The sequence below is a fragment of the Euleptes europaea genome, chromosome 6 (assembly GCF_029931775.1).
Source record: "Euleptes europaea isolate rEulEur1 chromosome 6, rEulEur1.hap1, whole genome shotgun sequence".
NCBI lineage: Eukaryota > Metazoa > Chordata > Lepidosauria > Squamata > Sphaerodactylidae > Euleptes > Euleptes europaea.
This window is the reverse complement of record NC_079317.1, coordinates 34632276-34659058: the sequence shown is the minus strand read 5'-3', so window position 1 is coordinate 34659058 and position 26783 is coordinate 34632276. Positions and strand designations below refer to the sequence as shown.

The following is a 26783-nucleotide window of genomic DNA, read 5'->3' as shown; positions in this document are numbered from 1 at the left end:
TGAATCCATCATTGTGGATGGCAAAATATAAGTTCAAGTAATAATTCACAGCTGGTTCTCTGAAAATGCTGTCAATTTCCCCCATGGAGTTCTGATAAAAGAAATCCAGCTGATTCTAGAGACAATGTGGCTCATCTCAAAGTAACATAAAGTAGTTCTCAAACTTTCTACTGTTAGGAAGCAGTCTGTAGATGGATGTCTGCCGTGGAACCCCTGTAAGCTAGCAGAGGGCTCTCTGGCGTGTAAGGTATGCACAGCGCCTATGGTGTATAGGCCAGGCCCATTCACAGACACAACAGAAACTGCCTTGCATGGTTTCCCATTGCAGAGAAGAAAGATAGCTTGTTTATTTGCCACTATTAATCTTTTCATTGAGGAACTCCTGCCTTCTTTGGTGTGCACACAGTTAACAAACCACTGGCTTGAAGAGAACTGTGAACAGGAACCACGATATGATTTTTTTTGGCTCCAACATAGCCTTTGTCTCAGATGTATATGAGGAACTTGTGACTCAGTTCCTTGTCACTAATTGTTGTTCCTGCCCTGCTAATAGGCTAGAAAGTCAGCTAAGCTCCTTGTGGAAATTCTAAATGAAGCCGGACCTAAGTAGCAGATGTCTTTATCAGTAAAACCATTCTTTTGCTCTTCCCCTCCCACAGTGGTGCTCTCACCACCTGCTTAAACAACTGTGAACAACTTTAAGATCTGCAGAGCTGAGACCCTCCACTAGATTTGTCAGAAGCAAGATGGTGCTAGAGAACCGACTTTTAATATAAACGGTATTTATCCAGTCTGAGCAGCTGGCCTTGTTTTCAGAGCAACTTCTGTTGTCATGACAGCGCAGAACAGAGACCAATGAAGGCTTTCCTGGGTTATCATGTGTCTATTCTGTAAATTAGTACTCCTTGTGATCTAAAATAGATGTTAAGACCTTCCTTTAGTCCTTCTTGCCCTCATATCTGTATGCTTCTCATTGATTCCTTTTTTCAAAGTAAAAAAATAAAATAAAGATCTTTTCTGTACGATTTATACACTGGAAAGGGTCTGCCTTTATTGAGGCTGGCAAGCAAGGCGTTTTAAGTTCTTTTTGCTGGACACAACGTGATGTAAGCTGTTTGGTATATGGTACATAAAATGTTTTGCGTTGCAGAGGTCACCGTTGGGTAAATCCTGAGCAATAAAAAATGAGCTCTTTTAAGTCAATGGTAGCCTAACTGGGCTCTTTCCAGCATACACCTGGGTTCTGCTGGGTTTGTGTAATGAGCTGGGTCTTTGCCCTCAAGTGAATAGCAACAATAGATAGATGCTGGTGGGAAGTTAGTATACCTGGAACCTTTGTAGGCTGAGTGAAAGTTTTGACGCATACCAAAAGGGCATCTCAACTGAATATCATCACAAGAAACTGTAAGCGTTTTGAGACATTATTAAACACCACCAAATGTAAGAGACCAGCTTTTCCAGTGTGATTTAGCAGGTAGTTCTAGAACCAAAGTGATTCCCACTTTCCCCCCATCATTTCTTTCAGATAGCAAATGTAATACCAGTTTTTTTTAAGGATTCAGGAAATTACAGGCCCATTAGTCTACAATTTGTTATTGGGTGAATTGGTGGAAACTGTTACTGAAGACAGAAATAAGCACATTGAAGAACAAGCCCTCCTTAGGAAGAATCAAAATGCCTCTTTAAAAGGGGATTCTGGGAGTGGGTTAAAGAACACATGGACAAGGGTGAGCCAGTAAATATTAATATACTTGGACTTGCAAAAAGCTTTTGACAGTCCCTCACCTGAGGCTCCTGTGTTAGCATGGAAGTCCGGGGCTAAGAGGACAGGTCTGTTCATGAATGTAGCAGGAAGCAGAAGGTAGGAGTAAATGGACAGTTCAAGCAAACAGTGGGTTTCTGTGATAATTGATTCTCTATTATTTCTCCATCAGTTATCTGGAATTTGGGTTGAGGTGACAAACAGCCTACTTTGCAGGTGACATCACATTATTGAGGATGGCAAAGAGCAGCAAAAGATTTTTTTCCAAACAGCTAAGTGGGCAGCAGAGTGGCAGATGAGGTTCAATACAAGTGTTAAGCTGAGGCATATGGGGGAGGGCAACAAATCCTGTCTTTAAATATACACACACACAGGGTCTGAACTTGTGGTGACTTACCAGGAAAGAGATTGTGAGGGTGATGCATTGCTCAATGAAAATGTTGACTCAGTATGCAGCAGTGGTGAAAAGGGCAAACACCAGAGCAGGGATTATTAAGGTAAAGGTCCCCTGTGCAAGCACCGGGTCATTCCTGACCCATGGGGAGACGTCACATCCCGACGTTTTCTAGGCAGACTTTGTTTGCGGGGTGGTTTGCCAGTGCCTTCCCCAGTCATCTTCCCTTTACCCCCAGCAAGCTGGGTACTCATTTGACCGACCTCAGAAGGATGGAAGGCTGAGTCGACCTTGAGCCGGCTACCTGAAACCGACTTCCGTCGGGATCGAACTCAGGTCGTGAGCAGAGCTTTTGACTGCAGTACTGCAGCTTAACACTCTGCGCCACGGGGCTCTTAGGGATTATTAGGAAGAGGAAAAGAAAAAATTATCAGTATTGTAACACCCTTCTACTGTATTGTTACAATAACACCCTTCTTATAGATCTGTTGCACAGCTTGGAATATTGCAATAGCGATGGCTGTATCTCAATAAGGATATGGTGGCACTAGAAAAGGTAGAAGAAGGGGGACCCAAAATGAGCAAGGGTTGGAGCACCTTCCCTAACAGGGAAGGCTAGAAAGTGTGCAGCCGTTTAGTCTATGAGAAAAGTTCGTTAAATTGGGACCTGTAGACAGGTTTATAAAATTATGCATAGGGTGTAAAAAGTGCACACTGCTTTTTCTCCCTCATCCTAAATACCGAAACTTGCAGGAACACAGTGAAATTGATGGGCAGGTTCAGGACAGATAAAAGGCAGTATTTCTTCACTCAGAGTAATTATCTTGTGAAATTCAGTGGCATAAGATGTAGTCATAACCACTTGTTCGGTTGGCTTTAAGAGTGGCTTAGACCAGGGCATGGGGAACAGATCCACAATGGTGTCTAAATGGAAGCTCAGAGGCAGTAACCTCTGAAAACCAGCACTGAGATTGGAAGTGACAGGAAGAGGCTTTGGCCTCTATGCCCTCCATGTAGCCTTCTGGGAGCATCTGGCTAGTCCTTATGTGAAGCTGGATTAGATGGTCTGATCCAGCATGGCTGTTCTTACATCATCATACATTGTTTTATGCATGTGTTTCTTTCCTATGCAACAAAGCAAGGAATCATCTGTAAGTTATTCCGACAAGGCCTTTTTAAGAGGCTTGCATGTATTAATGGATGGAGAGAACACTGAATTCTGGGTAAAATTATGAGTTCTCCTTCCCTGTCCTAACAGCAGCCATCTGGATTTGTGCAGCCACTAAATATTTCCCCCCGTGTGGCTTGCTTGATGTGCCTTCATGAGGGAACGTGGTAGCTGGTGTGACCAGGATATGCTGAGCACTGCACACAACTCTGAAATATTTCTTTTTAAAAGCAGACAGGTGGCACAGCAGTTATGAACAGCAGGAAGAATCACCAGGCAATTATAACCCATATCAAATGGATATAATAGAAGAGAAAGATCTGATACGTAATCCATATAATGTATGTTTGTGGTCAACGTGTCAAACCAGCATTAGGTTATCCGGGCTGTGTGACCGTGGTCTTGGTATTTTCTTTCCTGACGTTTCGCCAGCAGCTGTGGCAGGCATCTTCAGAGGAGTAACACTGAAGGTGTTACTCCTCTGAAGACGCCTGCCACAGCTGCTGGCGAAACGTCAGGAAAGAAAATACCAAGACCACGGTCACACAGCCATGTTAATATTACTAAAACTATCTTAAGAAAAATACAAGAATATACCCTAACGAAAAGTTCTACAATACTTAAGACTGCACTAGCATCTTTCATTCTCTCCTGTCCTCTAGGGCGGGGCTGAATATGCTTAGCACTAAAAACAATGTTTGTCAGGGCTCATCTCCCTCTCCCTGTCCACATTAAAATGTGGAATTTCCTGCCAGAGGATGTAGTGATGACCATACACATAAACATTTTTAAAAATGGGATTGGATAGATTCATGAAGCTTAGGTCTATTAGTGGCTACTAGTCATGGCACCTAAAGGGAACCTCCATGTTCAGAGGTACTAAACCTCTGAACATCAGTGCCACGAGGCAATATCAGGGGAAGGCCTCAGCCTCTGTGCCCTGTTGTTGGACCTCCAGAGGAAATGGCTACTATGTGAGACAAGATGCTGGACTAGATTGGCCATGGGTCTGATCCAGTAGGGTTCTTATATTCTCTCAGCCACTTAGAAATATTCAGCTTTTCCTCAGTCTTTTGGCTTCTGAGAGTTCACTAGGCACACTACCTACATACTTACAAGTGCATTTTAATATCCACGATGCTAAAAAGTTGCTTTTGCTTACAAGTAATGCTCAGATTATTCAAAAGCTTTACTTGTAAACCAAATTTCATGCTTCCATTCATGGCTGGAATTTTCATAGATGTGAATGTGCAGATGCACCTGACCTCAGGTATTATGCTTCATTATCCACTTCTGATAGGCTCAACATTCACTTCTTTAAGATGGCGGGGGGGTGGGGTCAGGGGAAGCACACTTGTTTAGCAGAGTAAATAGGAGAGGGTGCCAGCAAAATAAATATGGAGCAGCGTTTTCCCCACTGTGTCTACCAGAGGGCACTCCTGTAGACATACCTTTGCCCTCTAAAAGCACTTTTGCTTCGTCTTGTTCACTCAGTCCCAAAGCCACATGCTCCTGAATGCCCCCCTGAAATTATAAAACTTTATTTTTCAAATTTAAGAAAACATTACAAATCCTGAAAACTCCCAATGCATCCCCCCCAGAATAAAGAAGATGTGCCATGGCCCACACACGTAGCTGAAATTGGATGCTGTGGTTTCCATGTATCAAGATGGTACATTGAGGCTGACTGTATAACTCCTTTCAAATACCTTCAATAATCCAAATTAGCAGCAATTACAAGGCTTAGCTGAGGTACCTGGCAGTATGGCTGCCAAGCTGGAAACAAAACAACAAAAGCAGCACTCGTCCACAACCAGTCTGAACAGTCCTTTCTTCCCTGCAACTCTAGATGCCAGCAGAGGCATCAGAAATGTCCTGAGCTGATAGGTGAAGGAGAAATGCAGCCATCTAAAGAACCAAGACTATAAAATGCAATAGCACGTTCCAGGCTGAGGGGAAAATCTGATCAATGTTGAAGGGTTCTGAATGTCTCTGTTCATGGGGGAGAATTGAAGCCTGGCCTGATAGAAGCTCTTTGCGTATTAAGTCACTGAACTCACATTGCCTTGATTCCGTTTCCAAAGCTGATTTGATGGACTGGCCAGGCAATTAACACCCTTAAGGTTGCAAGCAGCGCCGCCACAAAAAAGCGATTTTGCACACTTGCAGAAAACCATTCTGGCCTGAGTGTGATGGGAGGTCAGTTTGTACCAGGAGGCAAAATAAAAATCCACAAAACTCTCCATGGGGCTTCAGGGTGCTTGCTAACAAGGTACGCAATCCCTGGTGACTTTTGGATCATGATGACTAATGGCATATCTACCAAATAGTAAGTCTGCTGGCAGGATGACTTATAAAAGATGGTGCAAGCCAGAGTAGAGGCAGGCATGAACTGTTAGAGAAGCCCAGAGTAGAACTGCAGCATTAGAAGTGAATCCAATAGTTTTCCTCATGAAAAAGATGCATGGGAAAGAAGAACAAAGGAAATTCGAAGGGAAGGGAAGGGTGGGGTTGACAGGTGATTTCTTTTTTTCTTTTTTTTTCTTTTTTTGTTAACTGATGCAAACTTAAGTGGCATGATTTTTCCATTCAAAGCAACTCTTTGAGAGTTCTAGAGGTCTGGCACATGATTGGAAGCCAGAGATCTCTAAGCCAAAGCTGGCCAGCAGGCAGAGATGATCAGATGAACAGAAAGGGTTAGGCAAGCCATTTGCTGACCAAAGGATGTCTTCGGAGAGGAGGGACAGACGGCCAAGTAGTTTTAGAGCTCCATCTTGGTACATCCTGCGACCTAAGATGAACAAGAGGTGCATGTCAGAGGGAGGCAAAAGCTGTGCGCTCAACCCCCATGTGCAGACTCTGAAGGAACCACACACTATAAAAATGAAAGTGGCAAAGGCAATATCTTCACGTTCAGCCATGGCAGTCATGGCCACTTAAACTGTCCCTTGCTATCTTCACGCTTTAGTTTTCTGTCTTAATACTTTGTCATTATCCCTAAATGACTTGGCAAGACCTCAAAATATCTATGTATCTCATATTCATTCACCCAACATTCAGGAGACAGGAAGAGAAAGTGGCAAATGTGGGATACCCAAAGGTGAGTGTGTTTTTCCAGCAGTCAATTTGCATGTGCTTCCATACGTTCCTTAAAGGATCTCACTTTCCAAAGCCTGAGATCACAAATGAAAGGGAAAAAAACAGCAACCACTGTGGGTTGGATCCTAGCCATGGTTTTCAATAGATGAATGAGTGGAAGAAAGGAATTTTCCCTGATTCTTCCCTCCTGCTCCAGATCCCACTTTGTTCATAATACTCTTCCCTGCTACTCCCTAATTTTTTAGGGGGTGGAGGTGGTTATTTCAGGGGATGCATCAGGCTGTGATGGTAGCAGGGAGGCGGGAAAGCCTGCTTCCACAACCACCAGTTTAGTGTAATTTCTTCCTGTGCCAATGGCATTTAGAGCCCCACGCATCATTTTTTCGGCCATGTAACACACCCCCCACCCCCTGCGCCACACAAGCTCGTCTCATACATACAAAACCAGGAGTCATGAAGTGGAAATTTGTACTCAGTTCTGAAATTACATTTTCTCACATTTCAGAAATTATACCATGGTCCACACAGACTTTTCTGCCATGCCCCCAAAACACTACCTCCCTTTTTGGTGTTTTGTTTAACCTAAGAACGTACCTAGAAAAAGAATACTATGGAGCTTGCTCATTTGTAATACTTCGGTTTTGTCTTGTCAATGTTTTGATTTTAAAAATAACATTTTAATGGACCAAAAAGGCTGCAAACATTTTAATAGACCAGTAAACTTTAAAGGGTTCCCCCACACGCTCTTTTCATTGCAATATCATGAATTATCTCCCTAGAGTCAACTTCTCTTACAAGTTCACACTTGACAGACTAAAAAGCTAGATTCTCCCTTCCTCCCCACAACTTGAATTTGACTGAGATTCATGGGAGTGTGAATATTTGAACCCAGATCTCCTTAGTGCTCATCTGACACTCTAATCACCACAATGGCTATCAGTGAAGGTGCCGCTAAGAAGCAGGATCACCACATCCATTTATTTATTTAACTCATTTATACCCGGCCTTTCTCCCCCAAATGAGGACCCAAAGTAGCATGCATCACTCTCTCCTCCATTTTATCATCACAACAGCCATGTAAGGTAGGGTAGGTGAAGAGAGCGTGACTGGCCCAAGGTCACCCAGCCAAGCTTCAATGGCATGAGTGGGGATTTGAACCTGGGTCTTCCAGATACTAGTCCAACACTTAACCACTACACCACACTGGCTCCTGTGTCATGCCGAGGCTGCCCCATCACTAAGAGATCCCATGTACTGCCCAGCAGAGATTTTGCAACACTCACCTCCCACATTCTCATTCCGGATCGGATTCGCTGAGTAGAAGATATAATCAACTGTGGCCCCCATACCCATTGGCATAGTTGTAACTTCAGGGCGACCTTTCTCAGGCAGGAAGTGGCTGTAGGCAGAAGTCAAGTTCAGGCCATGATGGACACTGCCTGGATTTCTGGGCAGGATAAAAGGTTAGTAAGAAAGTCATAAACAAAAATCAAACATACACACACATGCAAGCAGTATCCACAGGCTATTCTTACTGATACTGAACTTTAGAATTCTACAGAAGCCCCTCCATCCAGGAATGCAAATTTATGCTATTCCAGCAGTAAATATCTGTACAGTTTTCCATTATGTCTTACTGCCATCTAAAGCAACAATACGGTTACACGAGTTGCTGAGGTCTATCTTTTGCAAAATTTATTTTGTTATTATCTAATCTTCTAGAGAGATGCCCTTTAAATAAATTTACCAAATTATAGCAGCACATTGGATAAATGCCTAATATCAAGGAAAGCCTGCTAGCTCACTAAACTCGGCTAAGAGTCAGGCTGGCCCAAGTTAGTGTAGCCTGAACATAGGCTTCAGAAGCACACCTAGCCACAACCTGGCATTTATATTTGTTGCCTTCACTTTACTTTCAAAAGGGCACCCAGGTTGCTTTCATTTATTTCACTTCAACAAATCCCTCCTGGGGCCAAGAAAGTTCATGATCAATTGCTAGGCAGGTTCTTCAGCAACTGTCCATCAATTCCTTTTCCTTGGGGAGGCAAACATCAGATTTCTTCAGAGAAAAATCCCTCCATCCTTATGAGCCCATCTGCTCTGTCATGAGCTTTATGATTGGAATCAGACAATCAATACTCTTGTTTCTCAAGATAAGCTTCCTTTTCCTGAAATATGCTTTAGTCTGCGATCTTACTATGTACCTGGTTATGAGTCTTCCTCGTTCACAAGCCTCAAACTCCTTCCCTTATGCTTACCTTGAACAGAACAGTTCTGCATCACAGTTATTCTCCACAGTGAGCTCCTTAGACCAATGTGCAGGACGTTCTGCAAAGTAGAAAATAAAGCTATTCAAACACCACACTGAACTTGCACCATTTTGAATCAAACTCACAATGAGTTACATAAGCAAGATGCTGTCCCATACACCTGGTGTGGTAAAGCACCAAGTGGCAGAACGGGAGAGCCTAGGGAGCAGATCAGTGTTACAAAGCTGAATGCAAACTAGCATGATGCCTTCCAGCAAATCCAAGCAACAGCTCATCATACAGAGATTACCCAGAAGGGAGACATTTGGCCAGTTAGAAAACGACCTAACTTTCCTGTCTCCTTCAGAACTGAATTATAAAGGACAGCCTGATGGATGAGAATATAAAAATTAGGATAAGGCTGAAGGGATGAGTAAATATGAAGCACTCAAATTTTCTTGCCATATCACAAAACCGCTTTCAAGAAATCCATCCGTTCCAAAAGGAGCTGGCCACATGGTATGCTGGACTGCTGCTTGAGAAACACAAGATGAAGGGCACAAGGAAAACCTTGAATAGTTCTATGGATACAGGCCTTTGTGTTGGCTCACAATAACCCATGCCTCCTGACTTTTGTTGGCTCCTTGAAAACTATAATCTTTTGACTTAGAGATATTCTCTCACACTCCAGAAGACATACACACAATCTCAGCAGCAATGTGGTTTCCAGAGTTGAATAATCGATACCCTTCTAGCCCATAAGAACTGCTGCTAAGTACTGGCATGGCTCACTGGGACCGAGGGCAGCATGTAATCTGTTGCCTTGCCTGCAAACAGATTTGGTGCAACAAGGAAGACCATAACTAGAAGAAACAAAAAGAAGTGGGGTGAAACCTTATTTAAGTACCTGGTTTGGCATCTGTCACCCCTTCCAACAGGGTCAACTCTGCAGGTCGTTCACAGGCGACATCACAATAACGGAACTGAAGCAAGAAATCGCGGCTATATTTGCGTCTGTCTGCAGGGAGAATGACAGATCAAAGGAGGGCAATAAAATGAAGTATTTAAGAAGTGTCCAGACCAGCAATTTTTAGCACAATCTATGCTATTTGTATGAGGTGGAAATGCAGCTCCATATCACAGGCTGTGGAGAATACAGGTGCAATTTCAAAGCAGAACACTCATTTGTTTATCTATTTACTTCATTTATAGTCCTCCTTTCTCACTGAAACTCAAGGCAGAATACAAAGTATGAAAATCAAATCAAACAGACAAACAAACAGCAAGGACCTCTAATAAACAATAGAGTAGGATCAGGATTACAGTACAATGCAAAAAATTGAGGAAATAATGCAGAAAGTGGGTTACAAAGGTAGAAGACAATGCACTAAAAGGAAGTTGATGCATAAATTTTAAAAGCCCACAATTCTGGGAGAATAAACTCATGAAAGCATACAAACATCTTTAGAGGATAATGGGCAAAACAGAACTAAAATGTGGGAAGCAGACACATTTTACAATTACCAGCCATAGGTTTACATTTTTGCTTAGCCTTTCAAATGCCTAGGTACTCAGATACTCACAGCAGCACGGAAGGTACCTCATATCTACCGAATATGACAGGGTAGTCCCTGGGGGCTTCAGAGTACTAACATCTTTTCCTTGTTCTCTGACTGCAGGGAGAACATTTCTAGGGCCTTGAAACAGCCCACTTAGATTAAGAACACTGAGGGATAAGCAGCCACATCTTGATCTCCATGGAATTATGAAACCATGCAGCCTCCACAACACACATTCCAGCTCTGGGATTAATCTACTAATCCACTTCTGGAGGGCCAAGTAAAGCAGCCTCTGTCTCAAGGAGCTTAGGTAAGAGATAAATGAAATGCGAATGGATTAGAACCAAGAAAACTATTCTGATATTATTAAAAATATATATTAAGCCTTGGTAAGACCCAAGATATAACAGAAACCATAGTTTAAAAACAATTCCACTCAAACTGTGCAGTCTAGATCCAAAGACAAAAAGAGATCATACCAGACGGTGTACTTAGAGAGGCAATGAATGTTCACTCGTGGGTTTCTCCAGTAAGCAAACCAGTGCCCACTGGAACCAATTTAGGACAGGAAAATGTTACAGAGCAGAAACCCTTTCTCCACATGCATCAATAACATGCTATGAATGGGGTACCATCATGCAGGAATTAAGTAGAACCCACAACTCATGTGTGGCTGTTACACAGGGTGGGGATCCCAGACATAACCTGTGTACTCTGAAATGTGTGAAGAGGGCCACACATGTATGTAACTTAAATAAGCAACACAAAACCCACTTGTATATTCCAAACCAGGGCACTCAGGCAAAAATTAAATGAACTCATTCACAACTTTCGCTCCAGTAATCAATTGTTTAAATTAAGCTCCCCACCCTGTAATAAAGAGGGAAGGCTAGAAGTTGGTCTGCCCAGATTGTGAAGACATGCCTGTTCATGAAAGAGGGCAATATAATACAATACATATCTTCATTTCGACGATGAAGCTCACCTGACTTCTTGATTTTGCAAAGAGTAACATATTGGCAACCATCAGTTATACCTAGACAGCTGGGCCAAAGAGGAGTCAGCAGTTTCCGCTGATGTGGGTGATGACAGAACTCTTCCTGCCCAGATACCTAACAAGGCAGAAGGGTTGAACACAATGAGGAAACTATATTTTAAAAGGGATAAGAGCCACTCTATACATATAAGTATTTTGAGACACACCCCAAACACCTACTCTTTTCAAATGCAACAACATTTATATCATGCACACTCACACATTAATTCTTAAGGTAAGGTGAAGGTCCCCTGTGCAAGCACCAGGTCATTCCTGACCCATGGGGTGACGTCACATCCCGACGTTTACTAGGCAGACTTTGTTTACGGGGTGGTTTGCCAGTGCCTTCCCCAGTCATCTTCCCTTTACCCCCAGCAAGCTGGGTACTCATTTTACCAATCTCGGAAGGATGGAAGGCTGAGTCAACCTTGAGCCTGAACCCAACATCCGTCGGGATCGAACTCAGGTCATGAGCAGAGCTTGGACTGCAGTACTGCAGCTTACCACTCTGCGCCACGGGGCTCTTTTATTAATTCTTACACCCTTCTAAATCCACGGAAATCAATAGGCTGTAACTCTGTTTAGGACTGCACTGTAAGAAAGCCAGCTTTCCATATCTTCACAATAAAATATCTTTAAGATAATAGGCACAGGGATCCCTGTGGGGCTTGCTCCTGGGCTTGCAAACAGGGCTTCTAACAGGGGAGTCAACCTGGAGAGTTCAGCAAGGGAGGTCAAGGGGAAGCACGAGAGAACCCCTCTAGTCCGAGTTTCCTGAAAAAGGACCTACAAGCAAGGAGGGTGTCAGCTGCTGTATCCCTCCTGCTACAGAAATCCGCACAAATTCAGGTAAGCACCCTATTTCACTCTAAAACACCTTTAAACAACCAACAAGTTATGAAGGTAGAAAACCAGCAGGGTAGCAGGGGCTATCCAGTGTTTTGCAGGGAGTGCCACATTATGATTAACTATCCACTGGGCAGAAATCATGGATGTGTGCTTGATGCATGGAGCTGTTGGCTCTCAGCCAGCAGGTTTGTCCCCTTGAGGCTAGGGGTACCAACTTGGAAAAGCTGAAGCAGAGGAAAAGATTTGGGGATTGGACCTTCAGGGGCCTACTGGAACAGTCCCACACCTGGTTGGCCAATGTGTGAGACAGAATGCTGGAGTAGAAAGACCACTGGTCTGATACAGCAGGGCTCTTCTTATGTTCTTGAGTTACAGTTGAATGAATAACGTGCCGTTAAGTCACAACTAACTCATGGCGACCCCATCCACAGGGTATTCAAGGTAAGAGACAAGCAGAGGTGCTTTGCCATTGTCTTCCTCTGCATAGCTACCCCAGTCTTTGCTGATGGTCTCTCATCCTAGTACTGACCATGGCAAACCCTGCTTAGCTTCCAAGCTCTGATAAGCATGGCCTAAGCAAGCCTATTCAGGTTGCTATCTTACAATCCTGCAAGTATGTTGTTGCTTTTGTAATATCAACCATAAGGATCCAGTACTCTGGTCAACTAAACTGAGGCTGCTTCCAATACAGAGGTGCAGAAAAGTGTCCCCACTGTGGAAGCAACATAAAGCAAGGTGGAAGCAGACAGAGATGTCATCCACATGCCCAGTCCCCCCACCCCCACACTCACTCTTGACACTTTCCCCACCCCTCCCCCTTTCACTTCATCATGTCATGTGCAGAAGTGTGCCTCCACAAACCCAGTAATCCCCCATTTCCCACTTCCCAGTTTAGCTGTCAGGTCAGCTAGGAAGAAAAAATCCTTTTAAAGAATTGGGGAGGGGATACAGAGCTTAGCTCTGTTGTTCTGCAGGCAGAGTTCAGCTCCACCATCCTCCCAATACTGGCTGTGAGCACAGTTTCCACGCAGATGCTAAGCCCACAAGTGCCCCTCGTTTCCCTGTTGAACCATGCAATCCTAAAAAGGATCCTAAGCCTTTCAATGTAATCTGAAGGGGGAGTGGAGGAGTAGGGGAGAATGTGCTGTTTTCCCACTGACAATTGCCACCCCAAGCAGCTTTTACATCTTTGCATAACTTTTCCCCAATAGAGGGTTCCTCCGCCTTTCAAATCACAGCCCCAGAGACAGCATTTTCTATAACAACCAAAATCCCTTTTTTTTAAATAAACAAATTTACAGGTAAGGAGTTCCATTCTTCAGTTCACTGGTAAATTGGAAAGTGTCTTAACTTCTGTGTACACTTTCGCTCCTAATTTAAGGGTAATTTTTGATTTTAGTACTTTTGTATTTAATTGGCCCTGGCTAGCTCAATCTCATCAGATCTCGGAAGCCAATCATGGTAGGCCCTGGCTAGTACTTGGATGGGAGATGGCCAAGGAAGCCCTGAGTCATTACACAGATGCTGATTCTTAAGAGTTGATTTTAATGGTCGCTAGGTCCCACTGGGGTCAGCCCTGGTTAGTATTTGGATGGGAGACCACCAAGGAATACAAGGGTTGCTGTGCAGAGGAAGGCACTGGCAAACCACCTCTGTTAGTCTCTCGCCATGAACACTCCAAAAAGGGGTCGCCATAAGTCAGCTGCGACTTGAAGGCACTTTACACACACAGGTCCCATTGGCCGATTGGGACACCATCGCAATTTTTAGTTATTATTTCTCTGTATGCATCAATTTAGCATAGTTTTATTATGTATATTTATTATCAATCCAGCATTTAATAACCTCGTATTTCCTTTTATTACGTATCTGTATTATTGCTGACATGTTTGTCAACAATTTAGCCTATGGCTAAAAGCAAATGAAACCATTTACTACTCAGAGGCAGGCAATAGCAAACCACCTCTTGCCTTGAAAACCCTATGGGGTCACCATAAGTTTCCTGCGACTTGATGGCACTTTACGCACACACACACACACACACTTTCATGTCTGCTTTGTCCACTTCTCATACTTCCTTGTTCTGCATGAACGTGCTAAAATAACAGTGCAGTAAGCTCCAGATGTACCCTAAATGTACCCAGTTCTACCCTGTATGTTTTGGAAGTCATTTATTCATAGTGTTGCCATAAGTCGGCAGCAACACACACTAGTCTAGACTTAACCTTTTTTCTGTAAGTTGTATACAGACAAATAGAAAGTGTACTTTGTAGTATAAAAGTAATGAATCAATTCAGTTTCATTGTATGAAGTGATCACAGGTTTTTTAAAGGTGATACCAGTGATACAAAGAAAGATACTAATCTCAGGAGCTATTACATCCATAGAGAAAGTATTATTCATTTGAGAGCTAAACCAGCCCAAGAGATTTGGCCCATTATCCCCCATCTCTGCTTACCTTCCAGGCTGGCATCCCATGGTAGTACAATTGACCATTCCGGATAAACTTGTATAATGGCGAATCAGGCACAGAATTTAGGTCCCCACATAAGATGATGGGGCAGTAACTGCCATCAACCAGCTTTGCAATCTTGTCTATCTCTGCCAGGAGCAATGCCATCTGGGCCAGTTTGATATCTCCCCGATGGGGATTGTACAACACGTGAGTATTTGCCACACACAAAGGGCTGATTGACTCGTCTCCCACACTCTCTGAGAGTAAGGGCTGCAACAGGAGCACCAGACCAACATTGTCTCTGTTGAGGATGTCCAAGCCAGGCCAGAAGTATTCAACAGGGCTAGCGCTGATTAACTGGAACGTGCTCTGCTTGTAGCAAATTGCACAACCATCTGTCTTTCTTCCTGTCCGCCGCTTGTATATGCATGCAAAGCCTAGCCAAGCACAAAAGTAATTATTTCATTTATAGTCTCCTGTTCTCACTGGGACTTAATATGGTTTACAAATATGATAAAATCTATTCAGTCAGTCAGCAAGGGGATTAACAAATATAACATTTGAATCTAAGCAAAGATTCCTTGCAGTGGGGCTAGGACTGAACAACTGGAAAAGAACAACACAAGCCATTTGGAGAGCCAAATTTACAATTAACATTGACCAAAAGAGCCACAAGGCTAAGTTATGCTCTGTGAGCCACCCCACAAAAAACATAATGCAGTTATATAGAACTATTAATATTAAATTTATGTAACTGTAATCTTTTTAAATTACCAGATTACTTCTGAGCATGTAAGGCTGCCTTTCCCCACAGCTACTGAACCTTAGCCAGCCCTTGTTTATCTAGAGTGAGAGGAAGGGTGCCCTTTCTGCCCTTTCCTCAGAATGAGGGACAAGGCTCCTGGAGGAAAACAAGCTGGTAATAGAGAAATGGAAGAAAAACCACCAAACCCCACTGTGGCTAGCTTGCTCTTTTCCAGAGTGGCTGCCATGATGGTGGTGGCAGTGGTTGAACTTTCTCTTTCCTATGGCCAGTTTGCAGCTGCTTGGGTGCTGGGAAGAAAAATGCAGAGGCTGCAAAGAAGGGAGGGGAGTTGTTGGAGAAAAAGGGCCCTTTGCCTCCATCCCTGGCACGAGGTCTGCAGTTAAGGGCTGCTTACCTAGCCTCCAGCCCCGTAGCAGCATTTGTTTCAAGGTGGGAATCACCTGCCCACCATAATGGCCTTGTTCATTTTCCTGGAACATGGGGCAGATACCACATTGAACAACAGGGTTCAGAACAGCCAAAGATGGATTGTCAAAGAGCCACATTTGGCTCCAGAGCCACTGAATGAATATCACCGGCCTACAGAAACAAGACAAACCATGCAGGATAACTTTATCCTGACTAGAAGTCACCTCTTGAGTTGATCCTTTACATCACAGCTCTGCTCTTCTAAACAATTATGTTTTACACATTTTATGATACAACAGAAGAATGGGGGCCTTCCTAACAAGCCTTACGCAGACCATTCCATAACATGTGAGCCACCACGGAGAATGCACATGAACAGGCAGCTGCTGATTTCACCTGTTTGCAAGGTGACACCTTCAGAAGGCTTGGCTCAGATGAGCGAAGCTGTTGCAGTGGAACATAGCAGAAGAGGTAGTCACAGCAATTTAAATAACTAAAAATCCAAGATCACAACCCTAAAAAAAGTAGGAGGAAGGCTTACTGAATTGAGTGGGGCTAGCTTCTGAGAAAACATGCACAAAATAGGGCTGCAAGTCACTGTAAACAAGGTGGAACAATGTACAGACCCAGTTCTCCAGACCTTTGTTTTTATAATGAACAGCCAGTTAAAACATCTCTTGCTCTCTTTGGAAAGCTGGGTCAAGCCAAACAGATCCAACTTTCACAGAAGAGAAAGTGGAAAGCAGGAAGTCATATCCAGGCTTGGAGCTCCCCTGCTCTGACACAGGAAATTCTATCTAAAAGTTGTCAGACATCTTTGTTTTTTCAGACCAAACAAGACATTTCACAAAACAGTGTGTGAATTCAACTGATGAGGTTTTCTTCTTGTTTGGGAGGCTGCCAACCGGCTGGGCTGGGATGTGCATGTTTAACCCTTCTCTGACTAGTTGTTATTCCGTGCAAGATCTCTCTTCCCTCATCAACTGCTTCTTCCCCAGAGGAAGAAAAGCATCTGTGAGAAGGGGGCAGTGAAGAAACAGCAAAAGGCAAATAGAGTAAGGACCCCCACCATGCCCTGCTTCCAATAACAGTTTGGCATGGCTTCTTTCATTACAAAAAAGGGTATAAGGACTGTTAAATGCATCTCCTAATTATTGCCTACTTTGGCTCTCAGGATAAGCAATGCCACAGATGTATTGATGTGGTCCAGTCCCATTCAGGCAACTAAAGGGAACAGGCTACCTCCCTTCTAAAGAGTAATACCCTCTAATGGAGCAGAGAAGATCTTCACAGCTATGTTTGCTATGAAACCCAGAAGGTAAAGGAAATCTTTTCAGAAATGTGGCAGCTAGTAAAACTTTCCACTCAAGTGAAATGATTCTGAGCCAGTTTCAGAATCTGAGTTCCAAAAAGGGAAGTTATACCCATCATCACAAGAGATGGTTCCAGCTGCTCCTGATAGTGATTCTCCTGAACCTCCTGGAGACAAAGAATCTGGAAAGAAATAAAGAATGCTGGTTAGGAGCTGCACTTCCAAGGCAGAGCAACTGCCCTCATTTCAGCTGCTGATTTAATATGTTGTCTATGCTATTCCCAGGGTGGATGAAGGGAGGAAGGAAAAACTGTATAGGATATTCAGGGGTAAAGCTTCTGACACAGTTCTTTACCCTTTTCCATAACTGGCTAATTATAGCTAATTATACAAATTTGCATAGCATATACAGTTAGGATCATTCTTTTTATCCACACAAAATGTTGTTTTGTTAAATAATCTACACATAAACTCCATGGGGTCTCTCCAAGCTGCGACTTGTCAGCACTTTACCCACACAAATAACTCTGCAATTTCATAACTTGCATAGTGACCAATACGGATAGGCCCAAATGATACTCACATCAGGATCCCAGTGCTGGATCTCCTGTAAGAGATTTGCGAAACGATAGCTCCAGCTCAAAATGTCTGGATGGCAATGCATGTAAAGATGAGGACTCTGTTCTATCAAGTCTTGGGCCAGAATATTGTAGGACATGACTCTGAATTCAAATAAAGACCCAACCTCTGAGTCTGGCTCTGGGATACAAGCCTGAGCAGAAAGATCTTCCCAGTCCCTCCACAGAATCTCTATTAAACAGAGAGAGAGGAAGACAGATATCAGATATATGCCAGTAGTTCCTTTCCCATAACTCCTTTCTAAGCTGCTGAGTGGAAAATATTGCTCATCCTCCTATTCCTTGAAGGATTTGGAATGGTAACATGCCCATTAACAGAGAATTTGATGGCTCCATAAATACCAGCTCATTTATTGTATTTATTTATTTATTGTACTATTTATTGTAGTATGAACTCTTACAAGCAAGAGACTACTTCACTAGATAAAATTTTTGTGCAACAGGCTAACATGGCCATTCTTCTGGAGCTATAATTCTAGAAATGTCCTCATTAATACCAAGCAAGCACATGGATTCCTTTCCTAGGAATTATACTAGATGACAATACTCCCTGAGTAACTTTCTGAAGTATATTGCTATACCAGTCTGATCACAGCTGGTCATAAAAGTTCCTGCCAATGTTTTATGAATTGTAACCCTTTATAAATTATAAAGAAACTCCCAGAGCTGAAACTAAATAACAGACTCAATTAGAAACAATTTCTTCAAATAGCTGAGGAGATCAGCAGTAGAGTGAGATGTGTGTACAAGGTTGTGGAATCTTTGAAGAATTCCAAGGAAAGATTAACGAAGGATGTTTCCACATCATCAGGCACAACTAAACATGTGTGGCAGAAATGACACCTCTGTGTTAGAACGGTGAGATCACAGTCCTAGGATGGAATACATTTGTACTGACCATGATAAGGTATCTCTGCTGGGAGTGGCTGAAATTGACCTGTATTCTGAAAAGGCAACACTATTCCCTCTGTTGTCACCACATCAGTCTCCTGTGCAGGACTCCAAGCCAACACAGCAGGGTCTTCAATCCACACTTCTGTGGACAGAGGCACACCATCAACAATCTGAGGATTAGCCTGAGTCCTTAGTGCTGCCCATACAGCATTGTCCTCTATGGCCTCTCTTTCTTCTAGCGGTAAATTTGCCAGTGTGGTTTCTACAAATTCTTGTAGTCCAGAAGTCATTTCAGTCTGAACCACATGTTGCTGCTCCTGGCCAGCAGACTGTGGGGCCACGTTCAAATCGCTAAGGCTGGTCATCAATAGCTGTGGGCCTTCCAGCCACTCGACAGCCAAAGCAGTTGACACCTCCTGTGTTTCTGAAGTGCTGTCGTTTGCTTGTGGCCCTACAGCACCCTCCTCCAGCCACTGCTGCAGCAGGGCTTGCTGCTCCTCCAAAACTGGCTTTCCACAGACTGGAACTGAAAGGCCATCTATATGGGCAGCTGTGCTCTTCACCAGAAGCGCATTCTTTCGACACGTAAAGATGCCATCTGCAAAACAAAACAAAAAATCAAAACCAGTTGCTGTTTAAAATCCATCAGTTTCTTTAAAAGGTAAAGGTCCCCTGTGCAAGCACCGGGTCATTCCTGACCCATGGGGTGACGTCACATCCCGACGTTTCCAAGGCAGACTTTGTTTACGGGGTGGTTTGCCAGTGCCTTCCCCAGTCATCTTCCCTTTACCCTCAGCAAGCTGAGTACTCATTTTACCGACCTCGGAAGGATGGAAGGCTGAGTCAACCTTGAGCCGGCTACCTGAAACCAACTTCCGTCGGGATCAAACTCAGGTCTTGAGCAGAGCTTGGACTGCAGTACTGCAACTTACCACTCTGCGCCACGGGGCTCTTATCAGTTTCTTACAGGTAGCAAAATCAGGAGCAATGGAAAGACCTACTTAAACTCAATAGCAGAGATAATGAGAGGAATAATTTAGATGAGCGTTGGTGTGGCAGACCAGCTTTTACCATCCCCAGAAAATAAAATAATCTGATTTTACCATTTTCCATGAATATCTAAGACAACCCCATCGTTATGTGGATCTGATCTATGATTTTGAAATTTTGGGCTTAGCAACAAGCCTTTTTGAGCTCTTTAGTTAGAGCAAACTTTCAGCTAGAGATTTCTACTGCTCAACACACTAAGAATTGATTGCTGATATATTCTGCTCTCATGCACACCATGTGCATTCACAGTTTACAATGTTGATTCTTAAAAAGCGCAAATTGAAATAAGAATTAAATTATATTCATTTCCAAAATTTGCAGACCAGACTAGGATGCACTGTTAATAAGGAAGATGAAACCGGATAAATTGCATTCTCTCATAAGCTCGTAAACGAGAAATGGAACATTATTAAGTAGAACAGAATATTAAAGGCCTATATTCTTCAACAAGGATGCCATTGAACTCATGAAAATAGTCAGCATCAAGAGAGGTGGAATTTTTTGTTCTTCCCCAGGTAAGTAGCAATGATCACCAGGCCTGCATATACAGCCTCCTCAGCTACAGCAGTTTTTCCTTAGTTAAAAACAGCAGTAGAAAACTGTTTTGGGACCTGTTCTGCCCTTTTAAAGATGGAAAAGGCACCTGCAACAGCACTGGACAGCTCTTTTTGGTCATAAGAACAAGTGCTACAGGCAAACAGCAGTACCGGGCCTGTGTGTACTTTCTAGGACAATGATCTGAGAATAAGAGGAGAGGTAGGCTAAACGATACTGCATTTGAACCAAAATGAGCATGAAGGGTGCAAGATTCATGAGAAGGGGCTAAACGAATTACATCTACCTATGCTTACAGAAAAGTGACCAAAATATAGGCAGTAAATGTATGGTGGGGTATTTAGCATACAAGTGTCTATGAATGCATCTAAGCTACAAATGTATATCTTCTCAAAAGCCCTCTGGGGCTTCCCTTCCACAGAACTCTAGTCCCCCAGAATAAGCAAGGGAAAGGGAATGGCTAAAAGTAGTTTAGGTCACTGGTAGGTATGCCCTATACATTGTTTATTCATTTTGGTTAGAGATGGGGGAAAGGGTTCTATCAGAATACTTATTGAAGTATGACATAAAAATGCATGTAGGTCTTGTCATTATTTGTTTATATGTTAACGTTACATTACTCAATGGTAGACAGAGCGGCCAGCTGGGAGGACCTGGGGTCCAAGATTGGGGGAAATGACCATGCACAGAACTGTGATGTCTCTTCAGGGTTGAGTACCCAGAAGTGACATCATAGCATCCACGATGCTCTAAGAATTCCTCTGATCTCTCTAGGGTTGATTAGAGGAATTTCTAGAGTGTTGCAGATGCTATGACACCCCCCCCCCCATTTTTGCTCCCACTGCTCCACTGAGCAGGGTGGGAGCCAGAGGTTTCCCACCAAAGAAGGAAACTTGGTAAGCTTAATGATGGTAGATTAATTCATTTCTTAAACAGTTGCTTTCTATACTGGTTCCCATATTATTTTCAAAGCAATAATTAAAATATGAGAAACTGGGGAGGAGTAAGGTTAGGGACAAAGATCATTTTTTGGTTGTGATGAGAACAGCTATCCAATACGTATTTATACACTACAAAACGTAGTGTATAGCTTTAATAAAATTATGCGAAAGCATGAAGAGTTTCAGACTAGGTTTTGTGGCAGCAATAATTAGAAAATATGTTAATTAAAACACAAAACCATGAAGGAGAAAAAGTTAGTCTGGCTCCTAAGCTTTTGGGCTGGTTTCTAAAGCAAAGCACACGTAACCAAGGCCAGGCATAAGAAAGTTTCCTTTAAATCAGGGTAGGACTGCGGGGGGAGGCACTCCCAGCAGCTGTATCCTAGTTTCTACAATACAAATTTCATTTAAAATATACACTTTAAAGATGTTGTGGACAAGAACTTTGCAGGAGACTGTGTAGCGTCTGTGTTTTGTAAAGCATGTACAGGGCCATCAAGTTTACACAAGGTGCTATTTACACAGCCCAAATAATGCACTTTCAATCCACTTTCAATCCACTTTGAAGGTGGATTTTACTGTGTGAACTGGCAAAATCCACTTGCAAACGATCGTTAAGGTGCAGTGAAAGTGATCTGAAAGTGCATTGTTTGGGCTGTGTAAATAGCACCTAAGCATAACAACAACTTGTTAGATCACGATGGGCAGCCATGTAAGTCCGTCTGTAGCAGCAGAAAAGAGCAAGTCCAGTAGCACCTTAAAGGCCTACAAAATTCCCGGCAGGGGATGAGCTTTGGTCAGCCAGGGCTCACTTCTTCAGAGAACAACTTGTAAACATGGCTTGAACTGAGGAACATCACACAAGGACTGCTGGGACGTCTGTGGAGCGCCCCTTCTCAGTATTGCAAACTGACCTCAACAGATAATTCACAGTGGGTAGCCGGGTTAGTCTGTCTGCAGTAGTAGAAAAGAGCAAGAGTCCAGTAGCACCTTAAAGACTAACAAAAAATATTTTCTGGCAGGGTATGAGCTTTCGTGAGCCACAGCTCAGGAAATTCACAGTGGGTAGCCAGGTTAGTCTGTCTGCAGTAGTAGAAAAGAGCAAGAGTCCAGTAGCACCTTGAAGACTAACAGAAATATTTTCTGGCAGGGTATGAGCTTTCGTGAGCCACAGCTCTGTTAGTCTGTCTGCAGTAGTAGAAAAGGGCAAGAGTCCAGTAACACCTTAAAGACTAACAAAAAATATTTTCTGGCAGGGTATGAGCTTTCGTGAGCCACGGCTCAGGAAATTCACAGTGGGTAGCCAGGTTAGTCTGTCTGCAGTAGTAGAAAAGAGCAAGAGTCCAGTAGCACCTTAAAGACTAACAGAAATATTTTCAGGCAGGGTATGAGCTTTCGTGAGCCACAGCTCTGTTAGTCTGTCTGCAGTAGTAGAAAAGAGCAAGAGTCCAGTAGCACCTTAAAGACTAGCAGAAATATTTTCTGGCAGGGTATGAGCTTTCGTGAGCCACAGCTCACTTCTTCAGAGCTTTCGTGAGCCACAGCTCACTTCTTCAGAACTGTGGCTCACGAAAGCTCATACCCTGCCCGAAAATATTTTTGTTAGACTTTAAGGTGCTCCTGGTGCTCTTTTCTATGACCCCAACAGGCTTGTCAAAAAGATTCATCGCTCTGTATTCAAACACCCAAGTCATTCGCCTACTTCTAACACCCCACCCCACCCCAAATCGCTGCAGCCCGCCCACCCTCTCCTCCCCTGGCCTGCTATGGGCGCTTCGAGGCACGGGGGGGGGGGAGGCGAACACTGCAGGGTTCCAAGAACATATCCCGCCCTCCTTGCGACTTCTGAGGGAGGGTTATTGACCTCTCTGAGGAAAGCCCCCTGAGCGAAGGGGAAATGGCGGGAGCCGGGGTGGGTTATCCTGCCGCGCGGGGCGGGAGCGAGAAGCGGCGGGCGGTGTGGCCGCGCCTCCCCGGGATTCCTGTCAGGGCCCTTCGCCCGGCTTCCCGGCTAGGCCGGGGCCTCTAGGCCGGGAGAGCGAGGGCAGAGAAGCCGCCTCCGAGGTGTCGCTTCCGAGCCCGGCCTGAGAGCCAAGCAGAGGCGAGGCGGCGGAGGGCGCAGAAAGCGCGAGGGGGCGGGGGGCGGGGGGCGGGGCGCGTTACCTCGCAAGGCCCGCAGAAGCCGCACCGCGGGCAGCAGCACGTAACAGAGCAGCGTCGCGATCATGCCGCCCGCTCCTCGCCGCCGGCCACGCGCGAGCCTGGCTCCGCCTCGGCGAGGTCACGAAGCTGTTGGGCTGGCGGTTGCGGCTGCCGGCGCTTCCTTCAGCGGTGGGGGGTGGGGTGGGGGGTGGGGGGGGGAGATCTCCAGGCCAGGCGAAACTACTGAGGCTAGGAGTGGGGAAGCGTCCGTCACACACACCCCCGCCCCCCCCCCCCGCACTCCCGCTCCGGTTTCTCTTCCCAGCAGGTTACACACACCGGGGAGTTCATGTGCGCGGGAGGTTTTGCCTTGGATTTGCTGCTCTCTAGAGCCACATGGCCCTGACCTGGATGGCCCAGGCTAGTCTGATCTCGTCAGATCTCAGACGCTAAGCAGGGTCAGCCCTGGTTGGTATTTGGAAGGGAGACCACCAAGGAAGACCAGGGTTGCTGTGCAGAGGAAGGCACTGGCAAGCCACCTCTGTTAGTCTCTTGCCATGAAAACCCCAAAAGGGGTCACACACACACACACATCCACATTTCCCCCATACGAATCTTCAAAACTCTGCAAGAATGTGGATGGGGCAAATATGCATCTAGAGAGCAGCAAAACCTCCCCTGCACACTGTGGCGTCTGTTAATCCAAAATACCTCCCGCCTTCTTGGTTTGGTTTGGTACTGGGAGGTGCTGATGTTGGCTTCCATCTGATCTGTTGAATATTTCCTTTGCTTTGTCTGTGTTTAATGAAAGCGTACCACGGTAAACCCACACCTCACCTTCTGCGGGCTGGTTGTGTGAAGCGCCTGGCAGTTTTTCAAGGAGGCAGGCAGGAAACTGGAAACAGAGTTCCTCCACTGGGCAAAACAAACCAACTTCAAAACCTTCACCCCTTTCTTAAAAACACTTCCTTTACTTTGTTCTGTTCAAATGTTTGTTGTGGGGGGGGGGGGTTCTGCAGTGCATCAGTACAGTAGTAACCTCAGATTACCTCAAATTTTAACCTTTAAAGCCCTAAACGGTCTGGGACTAGGGTTGCCAACCTCCAGGTATTAGCTGGAGATCTCCTGCTATTACAACTGATCTCCAGCCGATAGAGATCAGTTCACCTGGAAAAAAATGGCCTCTTTGGCAATTGGACTCTATGGCGTTGAAGTCCTCCCCTCCCCAACCGCCGCCCTCCTCAGGCTCCACCCCAAAATCTCCCACTGGTGGCGAAGAGGGACCTGGCAACTCTATCTGGGACCCTCATATCTACAGGGCCACCTCTCCCAATATGCCCCTGGAGAGCACTACACCCAGCAGATACCAATTTCCTGGTGGTCCCTGGCCCGAGAAGTGTCCTGCTGTAATCAGCCAGGGCCTTTTTGGCCCTGGCCCAAGCCTGGTGGAACTCTTTCTCAGATGAGCCGACGGGCCTTGTGAGATCTTACTCAGTTCCGCAGGACCTATAAGACCAAGATGTTCCACCTGGCTTACGGTTGAAGGCAGCAATGATTTTCCATTAGAGCTGGCCTCCCTACCAGCAATACTGTTCTTTTACTGTTTACCACTAAGTGAGGGAGCCTGGCTGTCCTTTTCCGAGTTGGCGAAAGACCCTGAGAGCCGAATTTGAGCACCATCTGCGCTATTTTAAATTGTGTCATTAAATTGAGAATTGTTTGATTATAATTAACATGATATGGATTTTAATGTTTTATTGTATTTTATTGTATTTTTATGATAAGTTGTTATAACTAAATCCATCGAAGATGGAGATTCTGTGGCTCAGCCAAGGCGGCTCTGAGGTGGGGTGCCTGGTCCCGGCTCTTGACGGCATGCAGTTAACACCTATGCCCGCTATCAGGAGCCTGGGTGTGACCCTTGATGCCTCATTGTCAATGAGGGCACAGGTAACAGCGGTGGCCCGAACGGCATTCTACCATCTCCATTGGGTCTGGCAGTTGGTGCCTTACCTCTCCCACCCTGGCTTAGCCATGGTGATCCATGCGACGGTCATCTCCAGATTAGATTACTGCAACTCGCGCTATGTAGGGCTGCCCTCAAAACTGATCTGGAAACTCCAGCTAGTACAGAATGTTGTGGCGAGGCTCCTTACGGGGACCCCGCTGTGGGCACATATTAAGCCTTTAGGCAGCTCCCTGTCCCCTTTCAGCCTGGCACACCAGCAGCAAGAATGGTGGTGCTGCACCTGCTTTTTAGCAGGTGCAGCCTCGCTGTTCTCTATGAGGCAAAAAGCCCCATTAAAAAATTTTAAAGCCTTTAAAAGGCTTTTTTGAGCTTTTGGCGCTCGGGAAACTGATTAGGAGGCGCAACTCAGGAATGGGCTGTTAGTAGCCATACAGTAGATGACCTATTCAGACAAAGGAGTTTAGGGGTAACCTGGCTGGTACTCCTATTGAAGATCTTCAGAATTCAGAGATAACCAAGACAGTTGACGTGATCACTCCTAGATCCCTCTTCCCTCCAGAAGAGCTCATTCTGTTTCTTGATTTACGGAGGAGCTTGTGGGGGAGAATGTAATCCACTATGGGCTGATTTATTGAGTTTTATGTGCTAAATGAGGTCATTTTATATTTAATTTATGCTTGTCTGGTTTTTTGTTTGTTTGTTTTTACTGTGCTTCTGATGCTTGCTTCTGCTTTTACACTGTTATTATTTATTACCAGTGTTTGGGTATTTATTTCTTTGTTTTATCGCCAAGATTGTATCACTTCAGTTTGATAGTATATGTTATTTTTATGCTGTGGCTTTTTATTATTTGACACAACTTGATTTTATTTTCCTACTTTAAAAATGTGCCTTAATTATTGTAAACTGCTTCATGAATCTTGTTTGAGAATGATACCTTAAATAAATATTTGGATGACAGCAAATTATACGTATGATCTTGTAAGAATGGTTCTTATTGTGTCTCTAAAGACTCATCAGATTCCAACAGGTTTTCCTGGCCACAATGATGCAATATTTGAAGCCTAACCTATTTATCAATTAAAGTTTCATTCCGTATATCAGCCTGAGAAGTATGCCATCTACAGTGATAATCAAACAGGAACAGCATAACTATCACTATTCTACCAATTTAACACTTGTGGTTGGGGAGAATTCTTAGACAGGTGTACCAAAGCTATGGAAGGTGTGAATTTTGGCAAATTTTCAGATGATGAATATGGATGTCAATCAGAAATCATCAGAATAGCCTTCTGTCAGAAATGGCTGGTGTTGCCATCTTCATAGAGAGAAAAAGATGGCTAGCAGGCCTGACATTTTACAAACACAACTATACTTTGGACAAAGATGCTAGCAACATTAATGGACAGGACTACATTATTATCTTTCCACAAGCTCCTCAGGCTTAATTGCCTCATAAGAGATCAATGGGAACACTTTCTGAAATGAATTCTCACCTGAATTGTGATCCATTTTTGATCCAGCTCAGTGAAGAAGA

At 44.2% G+C, this 26783-nt stretch overlaps 1 protein-coding gene across 1 annotated transcript; it reads right to left on the bottom strand.

The window, feature by feature from the left end:
• Positions 1-5874: 5874 nt before the first annotated feature.
• Positions 5875-23362, bottom strand: ANGEL1 (angel homolog 1). Its single transcript, XM_056851847.1, has 10 exons — positions 23299-23362; positions 18594-19187; positions 17641-17867; positions 17170-17239; positions 14575-15008; positions 11217-11343; positions 9580-9690; positions 8682-8751; positions 7707-7870; positions 5875-6115 (listed from the first exon to the last, which is right to left on the bottom strand). Exons 1-10 carry the CDS (start codon positions 23360-23362, stop codon positions 5892-5894), a joined length of 2085 nt encoding a protein of 694 aa, XP_056707825.1. The 3' UTR covers positions 5875-5891.
• Between the last annotated feature and the right edge of the window lie 3421 nt (positions 23363-26783).